Source organism: Mus pahari, chromosome 10 (assembly GCF_900095145.1).
Source record: "Mus pahari chromosome 10, PAHARI_EIJ_v1.1, whole genome shotgun sequence".
NCBI lineage: Eukaryota > Metazoa > Chordata > Mammalia > Rodentia > Muridae > Mus > Mus pahari.
The window spans coordinates 66,513,183-66,525,281 of record NC_034599.1 but is presented as its reverse complement, the minus strand read 5'-3'; the positions used below and the strand labels follow the sequence as shown (position 1 = coordinate 66,525,281).

At 46.7% G+C, this 12,099-nt stretch overlaps 1 protein-coding gene across 4 annotated transcripts in view; it reads left to right on the top strand.

Annotated features, from left to right (window-relative positions):
- The window catches only part of Cgnl1 (cingulin like 1), a 148,840-nt gene that overhangs the window by 129,917 nt on the left and 6,824 nt on the right, over positions 1–12,099 (top strand). For all 4 annotated transcript variants that reach the window (XM_021207347.2, XM_021207346.2, XM_029543545.1 and 1 more), the window contains one exon: positions 3,989–4,078. In XM_021207347.2, coding sequence (XP_021063006.1) covers positions 3,989–4,078 — 90 coding nt within the window. The remainder of the gene's footprint in view (positions 1–3,988; positions 4,079–12,099) is intronic.

Below are 12,099 nucleotides of genomic sequence, written 5' to 3'. Positions count from 1 at the left end.
GCTGGAGGCCAAGAGTCACCTCAAGGATGACCGCAGCCGACTCATCAAGCAGATGGAGGTGCGTGGGCACCCGGAGGGCGGGAGCCAGGCTGTGGCTGGAGGCCAAGAGTCACCTCAAGGGTGGGCGCAGCCGACTCATCAAGCAGATGGAGGTGCGTGGGCACCGGGGTGGCGGGAGCCAGGCTGTGGGCACCCGGGGGACGAGAGCCAGCCAGACTGTGGGCACCTGGGGAGGGGCGGAAAACAGGCTGTGGGTTCCGGGGCTGGGGCCAGGCTGAGGAGAACACGTCTGGGCTGCCAGGGGAATATAAAAAGTCTTGGGCTTTTTACTCTTTCTAGCTTGATATTATCAACATCCTTTCTTTGCCAGGGATGGAGGGCAGCTTATCATATTGCAGTGAGTTAGGCTGGAAGGAGTTGATCTGTGATTTAGTCTAATGGCTCCATTGCTTTGAAGAGGATACAAGTTATTCCCCAAAGAAATTAGCTGATGGTGCTGTGTCCCTTCAGTAATGGTTCCCTTACAAAGGCTCCAAGACTGCCGACTGTCCAGTCAGGGTCCACACTGTGCCTTAGACCCCCAAACTACCCTGCACATCGGGGACCACTGTCTAAACCAGAGTCCAGTCTCATTCCTGGCCCATCTTGCTGAGTGTGTATCATTGCCAAAGCTATCAGAAAACTGTGGTCCAATTCATTGCTATTTCCCAGTTCCAAGGTAGTCTGTCTGCAACTGCCCAAAGCAGTTCCCAGCTGGGGGTGAGGATTTACAAGCCAATAGTCAACACTTGAAACAAACCCACACAAAGAAAATGCCACGACTTCTGAGGTGTGAGAGTGGAATGACCCTAAACCAGAAACACACGTGTGTTCTGCTCTCCAGTGGAATTCAGAGAGTACCAGAGAGACCGAGAAAAGATCAACCGGGGTGGGTGGGGGGGAACGTTAGCATTGTCAGGATTTTGATAAAAGACAGGCCTGGTGCTCAAGGCCAGCAAAGAAGGCTTAAACTCAAAATCAATGAATTTCCCATTCAGCTTTGTATATGAGCAGAAATAGCTTTTAAAACCTCCAGGGTGCTTTGCAGTTTGTGAGTGAAGTTTTAACCGGTGGAGATTTTATTAGATGGGCCTCTCTCAGACCAGAGAAAACTGATGGCAGTTTTATTACTTTATTTATGGGGTTGCCATATTTCTCTAGTATCTTACTTCTGATCTCTTTGGGGAGTCATTTTTGGATAAGCTAAGGTCAACCTAGTGAACTAGAAATGGATCATTCTAGGACCTAGACAACCTGGTCAAAGGCAACTGGATGGGCTAGGGAGATGACTCATTGTAAAATATATGCCATATAAGCCTGAGGGCCTCTGTTCAGATCCCTATCACACATGCAAAACACAGGTCATGGCAGTGAGCATCTCTAATCCCAGTGCCAGAGAGGCAGAAATAGGAGGGTCCCTGGGGCTGGCCAGGTCATTCCTAGATAGAGAATAAGTGAGGAAGACACCAGGCACTGACCTCTACACCCCCACCCCCACCCCTCAAGTGGAAACCAATCAAATAGAGAACAAAGACCCTTGGTATGATGGGCCCTGGCTTAGAACTCAGATATTGTCTGGACAGTATGAATTGGGAGCAGGAAAAGAGCCTACATAATTTTGGGCTCTGGAGATGGCTCAGCAGTTAAGGGCACACACTACTCTTACAGAGGACCCAAGTTCAGTTCCACCCTGTGGGCAGCTCAGAGTTTCCTGCAACTCCAACTCCAGGAAATCCAATGAGCGCCCTCTGCTGGCACCTGCACTCACATGCACATTCCCTCACCCAGATGCCTAACTAAAAATAAAGAAATGGATCTTTAAAGATAAGGGATTTGAGCTGAAATCAGATTGAGTTGTCAGATTATCTCCCTTGAGGCCAGAATATTCGGACTAACAAGGTATTTCCGTTGGGTCACTGAAGGCCTTGAAGCAGTGGTACAGCCAAACGCCACTGAAGGCATTTCTGCACTTGTTCTTCAGTTCCGGCTGGGGGTGGGGTGGGGTGGGTGGTCCTGCCATCATGAAAGGCATCTGAGAGGAGTTGCTCTCAGAGGTGGCAGGGCCATGTTGTTATGACTTGTGCCTTTTCCATTCCTTCACTGAAACGTAGCTAATGCTCAGGTCTCAGGAGCTCCCCACAGGAACATTTTCTATAAATTCAGCTGCAGGTAGTTGAAGTTCTATAGATATTTTGCAATTTCTGGTTATCCTGGATGAATAGGCAACTTCAAGCAGCAGCTGACCATGTCCTGAGTTAATTCTGGGACTTTCTGCTCCTAAGGGAGAGCTTTTGGGTTTCTTTATAGGTTTTTTTGTTGGTTGTTTAGATTTATTATATATATTTAACATTCTGCAAGCATATGTATCTGCAAGCCAGAAGAGGGCACCAGATCTCACTACAGATGGTTTGAACTCAGGACCTCTGGAAGAACAGTGCTCTTAACCACTGAGCCATCTCTCCAGCCGTCTTACTGTGTATATGTGCATGAGTGTGGAGGATGGAAGACACTTTGTAGAGTCAGCTTTCCATTTTCACATGGGTCCTGGAGTCTGAACTCTAGCCTCCATCTTTACCTGGTCAGCCATCTCAGGGGTCCTCCCGGGAGGCTTTGATCACCATTTGATATAGCTGTTCATTCACAGACAGTTCATCAGTCACACCAAGAGCTTCACTGCTGTTGTTTACAAAGCCACCCTGGTTGTCAGTCAATTCTGGTAGTTCATAGTTTATACTTACACACAAGTTCTGACTTTAAAAAGTCAAAGTCGTAGTTTTTAAAAAGCATCTGTCAGGGCTAGAGAGATGGCTCAGTGGTTAAGAATGAGGGGCTGTTCTTCCTGAGGATCCATATGGTGGCATACCTGTAACTTCAGTCCAAGGAAATCTGCCGCCCTCTTCTGGCTTCCACAGGCACTGCACACATGTGGTGCACAGATGTGCATGCAGACAAAACACTTGTATGCATAACATAAAACAGAATGAAAACATTGTTTTAGAAATATACATTTCAGAAAGCGTCCCTGACCAGGTTTACCCAGGCCTATGAAAAATCTACTGGGGACAGAAGAAACCCAGGCTCAAGTCCCCTCCACTCTGAGTGGAGGGAACCTCTTTCTCATTCATAAAACTACTTTGAAATGCTTCTCTCTTAACTTCCAGTGATATTTAATAGAGTCCAGAGGAATAAGCTGTCATTACTCTGTGATGGTGAATTTACCAGAATTGGCCTCCACTGTCCTGTGCAATCCAGTGTGGGTTTGTGGGCGTCCACTGCTGAGTTCACAGGCACTGTAGAGAGGAGGCAGGTCAGAAGCATGTGTCTGCGCTCACAGGAGTGAGCCCTTGAGTGTGAGGTATTTGTAGGCATGTCCAGGATGGCTTCCCACCCTATATGTTGACTCTAGTAGGGGCTGGTTTAAGACAGGTACTAACATATCCTTAGTGGGTTTGTTTTGTTCATCGGGGCTTAGGGTAATGCTTTTTCTCCTTTTGTATATTTTTTGCATGCCCAATCATATCACAAAAGCAACAAAACATGTTTTTAAAACACCTGCTTTGGATACTATAAGAAATGATACATATAAAGGCTGGGGGTGTCGCTCAGCTAGTAGAGCACTTACCTAGCAAGCGTGAAGCTCTGGGTTCAGTCTCAAGCACTGTAGACAGTGGCTCAATCTTGTAATGCCAGCACTTGGGAGGTGCAGGAAGATCAGAGGTTCAAGGTGACTGTGGACTACATAGCAAGTTCCAGGCTACTCTGGGGTACGTGAGACCCTTTAGGAAGGAGCAAAGGAAAGGAGAGAGGAAAAGAGATAGATGCCTTATGTTCCCAAGCCCTAACAATACTCAGCTCTCATTTTCTCTTTGGGTTTCTGTCCATGAGCACCCCATGCTCCTAACGCAGGTCAGTCTAACTGAAGTCACCAGTTCGTGTTTTCCTTTCTCAGGACAAGGTGTCCCAATTGGAGATTGAATTGGAAGAAGAAAGAACCAACGCTGACTTGCTGTCGGAGAGGATCACATGGAGCAGGGAGCAGGTACGAGGGGGTCGTCGGAGGTTGAGTGCGTGCGTGGTACTGTGGGGCAAGGAAGCACGAGAGGCTCAGGACTCGGAGCAAGGAGACTATCTCCCTCACAGAGCAGGCTCTGTAGTCTTTGCCACTGTAAGCCACCGGGAGAGAAGGGGTCAGAAACGTGAGGGAATTTCCTAGAGCTGAGGCAGGAAGCAATGTGTTAGCTGCAGTAGGCCAAGAGCTTAGCATCGTCTGTTCAACTCAGGGTGACTAGGCTGGAGGTTCGGGACAGAAGGGCCATGGTCACTAAGCTGGCAGTCCCTGCTCAGAGCTGAAGATGAAGGTCACTGGCTCCTTTGCCACCCCCGATTCTGATGTACACAGGTGTCCTTGGGAAGTGCGAGCAGGGACTTTGAGCCAGGCTACTGGGCTCTGGTTCTGTGTTGGTTCCCAAGCTGTACTCGTGGTGGGGTAGCATTCAGAAGCCCAGGGAGCAGGGGTTTAGAGAGAGACATTCCCGAATGCCAGGACACAGGTGGACAGCTCAACCTTGGCATTGGCTCTCCAAAGTCCTTACTTTGTTTTCTAAGTTCTCTTACTGGACTCAGAGCTGTTTTGTTAGGAGTTCCCGCCAGGTTGGCTGAGCAGCCGTGTTAACTCCAGGGCATTCCAAGGTCTGTTAAGCATGCATAATGAGAGAAATGCCCATGGATTTGTTTTGTCCATGTTCCCTGTGCTATAAGCACAGTGGGAGGAATGGTAAGAACTGTCACCTTATTAATACTCCAGGCAGTTAAAACCAGTTTCCAGTTCCATCATGTATACACAAGAGAAAACACAGCCATGCTGAACCAGAACGCAGTACCTCCACTGGGTCAGCCACTGGCCCAGAACCGTGAGGTATCTGGTCCCAGAATGCCTTTGGCCTTTTCCTCTCACTGGGCATTCGAGTCATGGGATGTGACTGCTCGCCTCAGTGATCAATGCTGAAAATTTTCCACTGAGCCAAGAACTTGAGGTTCATGCTGGAGGAGATAAAGACTCTGGCATGGGGACTGCTGTGAAGGGCACTCACGGGCAGTCCCAGGCCTCTGCTCCTCTACCGACTCCCATGGAGCTCTGAGAAATTCCCAGAATAATTAAGTCTGAAGATGTAGCTCAGCTTGTAGGGTACCTGCTCATCATGCACAGGGTCCTGGGTTCAATCCCCGGCACTGCATAAACTGGCATGGTAATGCATGGCTGTGATCCTAGGAAGTGAAGGCAGGGGGACCAGAAGTTCAAGGCCACCCATCCTTGGCTAAATAGTGAGCCAGCCTGAGACCCTTTCTCACAAATAAAAGCTATTTATATAGAAGGGTCTGAAGGCTTCCCCTCTCCCAACCTGCCACCACTAGCTCTATTATCCATTGTCGTCTTGCCATTTCTGGGAGGTAGAGAAAGTAAAGTAGGTACATGTTTGCTGTAAATGGAGAAATTGAAAATCAAGTTCAAGTTGATGTAGAAACTGATGAGAAACAAAACCAAAGCTCCAAGATAAACCAATACTGCTTCCCCTCCCTCCTTCCCTCCCTCCCTCCCTCCCTCCCCCCCATGGTTTTTGGTGATTGGTCTTGCTATGAGGCCCAGGCTAGTCTCAACCTCTCTATCCTCCTGACTCAGCCTCTGAGTGCTGGGGTTACAGGTGTGTGCCACCAGGGCTGGTGAGTAACCCCTGTGGATGGACATCTCTGACCTCTTCTGGCCCTCGATGCCTCCTGATTGGAGAGGGACATTGAGGGGAAAGTCCCGCTTAACCAACAATCCCTTATCTCAAAGTCTGGCTTTCTGCCTTTAAAATTAACGGGCGTGTAGAGAGGGCTTGGGGACAGACAGACAGGTCCTGGCCATTGGGGACTGTCCAGGGTCATGCACCTGTGGCGCCCTGTCACATCACAGCAAGAAGAGGGATTCTTAGTAACTGTACCCCTTTCTCCTCTCATCAGTTCTGACCTCCTGACACCCTAACAAAGGCAGAGACAAAAGGACAGAAAGTGGCCCAGGTCACCTTGAATCCTATGAACCATGGACTCCCAGCAAGTACAGCTGGGCACTGAAAAGGGAAAGCACAGGGAAGGATTTAAAACAAAAACAAAAACAGCTCTTGCTTTCTTTTAAAAATTAAAGTTTTCTGTTCGTTCTCCATTTAAGACTGAGCATTTCTAAGTTCTGAGTCCTTGCTTCTTCCCATACATCCAGTCTTTCCCCTCATCCCAGTGTGATGTCTTAGATAAACAGGCCAGACAAAAGGGTCCTGTCCACCTTAGCCAGAGGCTAGCCCTCTGACAGGACCTTGGGTCTGGCAAGAACAACAGAGTTAGTTAAATCTGCAGAATTGAGTAAAGGATGAAAGATTTGAGACCCAGAACCAGGAAGGACTTTAAGCAGAGTCTTGTGGCAGGTAGCTCTAGAGGCAAGCTTAGGCTTCCCCTTCCCAAAGATGGTGTTTTAGCTACCAGAGCCTGGAAAATATAGCAAATATGACTTCACGTGTGGCAGAATGGTAAAGCTACAGAATTCCAAAGTGATGTTAGGCCAGCCTAAGGAGAGGAACTACATTTAACAACTAGAAAACTAACAGTAAAATGGCGCAGGTGCTAAATACCAAGAGTAGGATTCCAGCCCAGGAGGGAAAGGCCACACCGGACCTTAGAGGGAAGGGCTCTTAGAGGAATCTGGCCCAGTGTCAGCTTTGAATAAATGATGCAGCAGAGTGGGTGTGGCATCAGAGCCAGAGCAGATTGGCTGGTAAGCACCAGTTGCTGAGAAGCAATGAATGCTCACACACTTCCGGTTTCCATGAGCAAAGCAGAGGGGCCAGGATTGGAGGGAATGACTAAGGCTCTGAATGCCTGTGTCCTGAAGGCGTGGGGAGCCGTGGGAGGTTATTCAGCAGAACAGGGAAGCATATGCAGTGCTCTAGACAGTTAATGTAAGAAAGAGTTGGGGTAAAGAGGCCCCAGAAGACCCTCACTGTGCTCCTCAGAGAAAGCACTTGTGCGAACATTCTGTTCTGTGCCTCTGGCTTCTCTCATTATTCTTGTGTTTATTCAATATGTGCTGGCCCCGTATTACTTTCTGAGTCTCAGGGATTTTCTTCCATACATAATCAGAAGAGTAGATAAATTCAGAGAATTCTAATCAAGATAAATGTTTTTTTACACTGCCTTTCAAACATGGCTGATGTTGAGAAAGAATAGATTTGACTTGGCCAAATGCCATATTTATAAAAGGTGAGGAGTGTCTTGTCTATTTTCTCATACAAAGAACAGAAAACTTGTAAGCTGAAGGAAGATTCACTGAGGTACTGTTTTATTGTCTTTGGGTCTCTTTAAATCCCAGAAAAAACTTTTTACCTTTCTTTCTACAAAAACTTTGTTTCTCTGATAGAGCCAAGAGGACAGACTTTGCTACTCAGGAGGCTGAGGCAGGAGAATTGTAATTTCATGGCCTCCAGAGATGGTGCTGGAGGCGCCAGGTTCAATTCCCAGTGCCATGAAAATAAACATTTCCGTCCATGACTACTGCCAACTACACTGAGGATTTCCGAGCGCTGGCCCCTTGCATGCTTTCTTGGCCACTTTTGGGGCTTGGAAGGTATAGTCATGGCCTACAGTTGCATAGCTTGTAAGAGGTAGGGTCACAGTATGACCCTACACATGCATCATATTCTAAAGATCTTCAAGTTAAGACTAATGTTACATGGGTAGGGGATGTGGCTCAGTTAGCAGAGTGATTGCTTAGTGTGCACAGAGTCCTGAATTCAGCCCCCCCAGCACCTCATAATATGGATATAGTGGCATACACTTGTCCTCCCTGCATGGATGAGAGGCGAAGGCAAGAAGAGTTCATGGCCATCCTTGGTTAATAATAATAATAGTATTAATAATAATAATAATAGCACTTAAAATACACAGGACTGCATTTACCTTTGCCTCTTCTGATTCTCAGTATGTGTAAAGGGGTCAAACAGAAAGAGGTCTAGTCTGAGTTTTAAATGTGCTGGGTAGGCTGGTATCTTGGCTCAGTGGGCAACACTATGCTTACCACTGCTGGTACTGAATGCTCACGGCAGGGTTGGGTTTGCCCACAGGCAGCCCCTCAGCCTTGAGAGCCAGGGTGATACAGCACAGTGGTAAGTTAACCCATCCCACCCAGACAGCTGGCAGCTGGCAGGGGGCAAATACTGACTTCAAACTTTGGGAAGCTTCACCATCTTCCCAGGGACTAGCAAGCCTGCCTTGTTGCCATGGAAACTGCCAGACAGATCCCAGGGGGTAAAGCTTGAGGCATGAACAGTTACTTTCAGAAACTGCTCCTTTGTGGCTGCCTCACACCTGCTCCTCAGTACCTGGGGACAGTAAATGAGACCCCCCAAATAGCCCCTTTTCAGGAGGAAAGTGATAGACCAAGGTGGGGCTTCCTCCTTCAGTTAAAGTGATGCCAGGCTCAGAACTGCCTCTTAGCGTGTGAGCTACTCAGAGCCCACTGTGTAAGCTGGCTGGTGATAATTCTTAGGATGCTTGCCAATCTCATCACAGCCTATTGATAAACCCAGGTCAGGAGGCTATTATTATTAGCATCCATAAATATCTCTGGCTTTTCATTAACCCAAAAGGCTGCTGCTTCCAAACCGGAGAACTAGCTTGGGTCACTAGTGTCCTGAAGCTACAGGCTGCTAGAATCAGCTGCCGCTCCCTACCGATACGTTGCATGTAAGTTAGCATCCATTCCGGCCAGCTGTGCTCCTGTCTGTTTTAATTTGACCGCAGAGCTTTGATGCAGACTATTTAATAGAGTGGAAGGGTAAACAGCATGTAAAACACTGAGCTCACATGAGTATTTCTCCAGCCTCACTTCCCTGGGTCCTCAGAAGCAAGGACTCCTGGTGCTGCCTGGGTTTGTGCTGAAGTTGTTCTTTGGGACCTTAACTATAACACCGTGTGGAATTCCTTGAGGCTCCACAAGGTGGATTTATTTTAGAGCATAATACTGGTTTTTAGAAGCATGGAGGGGAAGCTATTGCGTTTTTTCAAAAAAGACTCAGAAACACGGCCTGCCTGGCTACTGTCACTGTTGGGTTTTTATGGCTATCTCCTATTCCTTCCTGTTCTTTTGATTTATTTTACACTTCCATGTTAATAGCTTCTCTTTTGAGAGGTTGTGGTGGGGTATGAAATGTTACAATTTTTTGTTTTTGTTTTTCTGTTTTCCTGGAGCTCTCCATGGAGGACTTGAACCTGAGAAGACCCTCAGAGATGTCTCTTGCTTAGAGTTCTGCCACAGGGGAGGTCTGTTTTCTGGTAGAGGCTGTAAGCTGCATGGTCTAAGCTCTGGGACCTTGCACTGTTACCGTAGTGGTCCTCCATGACCCAGGGCTCTCTCCACTCCAGAACTTTTCCCTTGGAGCGCTACAGAATTCCCCCACTAACACTCTGCTTCCTGTAGGGATTTTCCGTAGTCAAGCATCAACCTCCTGAGTCTGTGGTTCCACTGAGAGACAGTGGCTGGGGGATAGGGGGACTGGGGGCTTTTTGTCAGAAGCCTTGGGGTAAAATCCCCAAGCTGCTTCCATTCAGATCTCATCTAGGCACTATTCTGACCCTCCCACCAGAAAAACAGGGTGATAACACCTGTGTGGGAGTTTCCAGAAGGATTAACAGGCTCAGACTGCTCATGGCTGGAGCAGGGTTGTTCCTATTACACATCTGGTTCCTTACACAGCTGTGGAGAGAGGCTATACTCCACTTTGTGTGCATTTTAATACTTCTGTTATTGTCAACTTTATTTCTCTACTAGCATCCGGTCTTCTACATCCCTTCACTTCTGGGGACCAATTTTTCTTCTCTGTAGGATAGGGCAGGATCCTCTGGCTTCCTTGGAAGTCTCCTTGAACAGCATCCTATAGGATGGGGCAGTGACCAAAACATCCTGTTCCAGGCAACTGAAAGGGCCCCGTGGGCTACTTTGCTCAAGTACAAATGAACCTGCAGGCCCTGCTCTGTGAACAAGGTCCTGTGGGGGAGGAGAAGCTGGGCCAGGTTGCTTGTCTGTGGAGTTCCTTCCCACCATGGAAGGTGTGCACAGTGTCCCTCGAGTGCAGGTCTGTGCCCTAAGCAGTGTGGCTTCCCCTAGGAGGCCTGAGCAGGCTGTGAGCCCGCATTCATTACCAGCAGTCACAGGAGTAAGACCATGGCCCTTTCAGCAGCATGTGATTCTCCAGGGCTCTGGGGCAAGTGGGAGGAAGTAGCTGGTGGCGTGTCCCACGCTCTTTGCTTGTCCCTTACATCGTTGGCTTTTTCCTTGCGCTGTACAAGGATGACCTAAGGGAACTAGACTTGGATGGTTGGGTTTCGCATCTTAATATTTGAATACCCTTAAAGGGTACACTGTGATCCGGTAACACACATTTACAGTGTGTAATTTTCTAGTTAGGGAAAGAAGTATTTCCATCATTTCAACAACTAACGATTTTTAGTGTAACGCAATTCTTTGATTATTTCATACATGTATATACTGTATTTCACTCCTAACTTCACAGTTTCCCTTTTTAATTTTTTCTGAGAAAGTTTCATATAGTATATTTTGATCACATCCTTTCCCCTCCCTCAACTCTTCCCACATGCCTGATTCACCCAACTCAATGTCCTCTCATTTAAGGGAAAAAAAAAAAAAAGAGAACAAAACACAGAGTCCATTTATCCTGGGCCAACTACTCCTGGGCCCTGGGTCTTCTCTGGTGTATGGTCCATATGCCAGTTATCAGCTGCTAAAGAAAACTGATTTTTTTTCCTCATCCAACAGTAATTAGGTGCCAATAGCTCCTTAGTGAGGGCTAGCATTTCATGCCCACCTCCCTTCCTGCACACTGGGATTCTGAGTTTGTGCAGATCTCGTACACAATGTCACAGTCTCTGCACTATATGTATCTGCCCTGTGTTGTGTCTGAAAAAACACGATTTCCTTGAAATCATTCACCACCTCTGGTCTGACAGCCTTTCTACCATATTCCCAAGTCTCTTATTCTGTGTGCCATCGACCAGTTGTGGCTTTCTGTCTGCCTCTGCCTCCTGAGTGCTGGGATTCAAGTTGTCCACTATCATGCCTGGCTTTATTATCATTTATTAAGCATATAAACTAATGGATTTCATGACATTTCACACATGTATATGACATGCTTTGATCATCTTCAGTCCCCTATCATATCCTGCCCCCACTCCTTCTTCTTCAAACCCTCCTCCTGCTTTCATGTTTTATTTCTATATTTCTTTATTAAGTGTGTATATATACGAGTCCATTTAATGTTGCATGCATGTGCATGTTTTTAGGGCTGGCCATGGGTTGCTCCATGTTTCTTAATAATATGATAATCTTTTCTCAGCTCTCCACTGTTATTCACTATGTCATTACCAGTGAAGTCAGTTTCTTGTAGGCAGCATTCAGTTGGGATTTTATTTCTCCCTCCATTTGGTTAATCTGTCTTTTTGATTGATACATTTATCATATTCACACTTGAGGTTGATATCAGTAAGTAACATTCTCATTTGTCAACTGCACTCTGCTTGTTTTATATGTATTTGTTCTTTCCTATCTCCTTTACTATTTATTTTTGTGATTTTCCTCACTCATGCGTGTCAGATTCCTTCACTTTTGTCTGTTCTGCTGGGTTTTATAGATGTGTGTTTTCAGAATGGTAGTTACCGTCTTTTCATTTCTAGTGTCTTTCTTGTGGGGCTGATCTGGTGCTGCTTATCTGGGAAACACTTTATTTTTCTTTCATTTATTAAGACTAACATGGGTATAGTATTGGGTGTCTAAGTGTTATTTCTTTCATTTTTTTAATATAGTGTCTACCCTGTAAGGTTTCTGTTGAGAACTCCGTTTTAAGTTTAGTGGGTCCTCGCTTATGGATGGCCTGACACATTCTTCTAGCTACTTTTATGATTCTGTCTTTGTCTTATACCTTTGACAGGTTGATTATAATAACCCTGGTGATGATCTGTTTT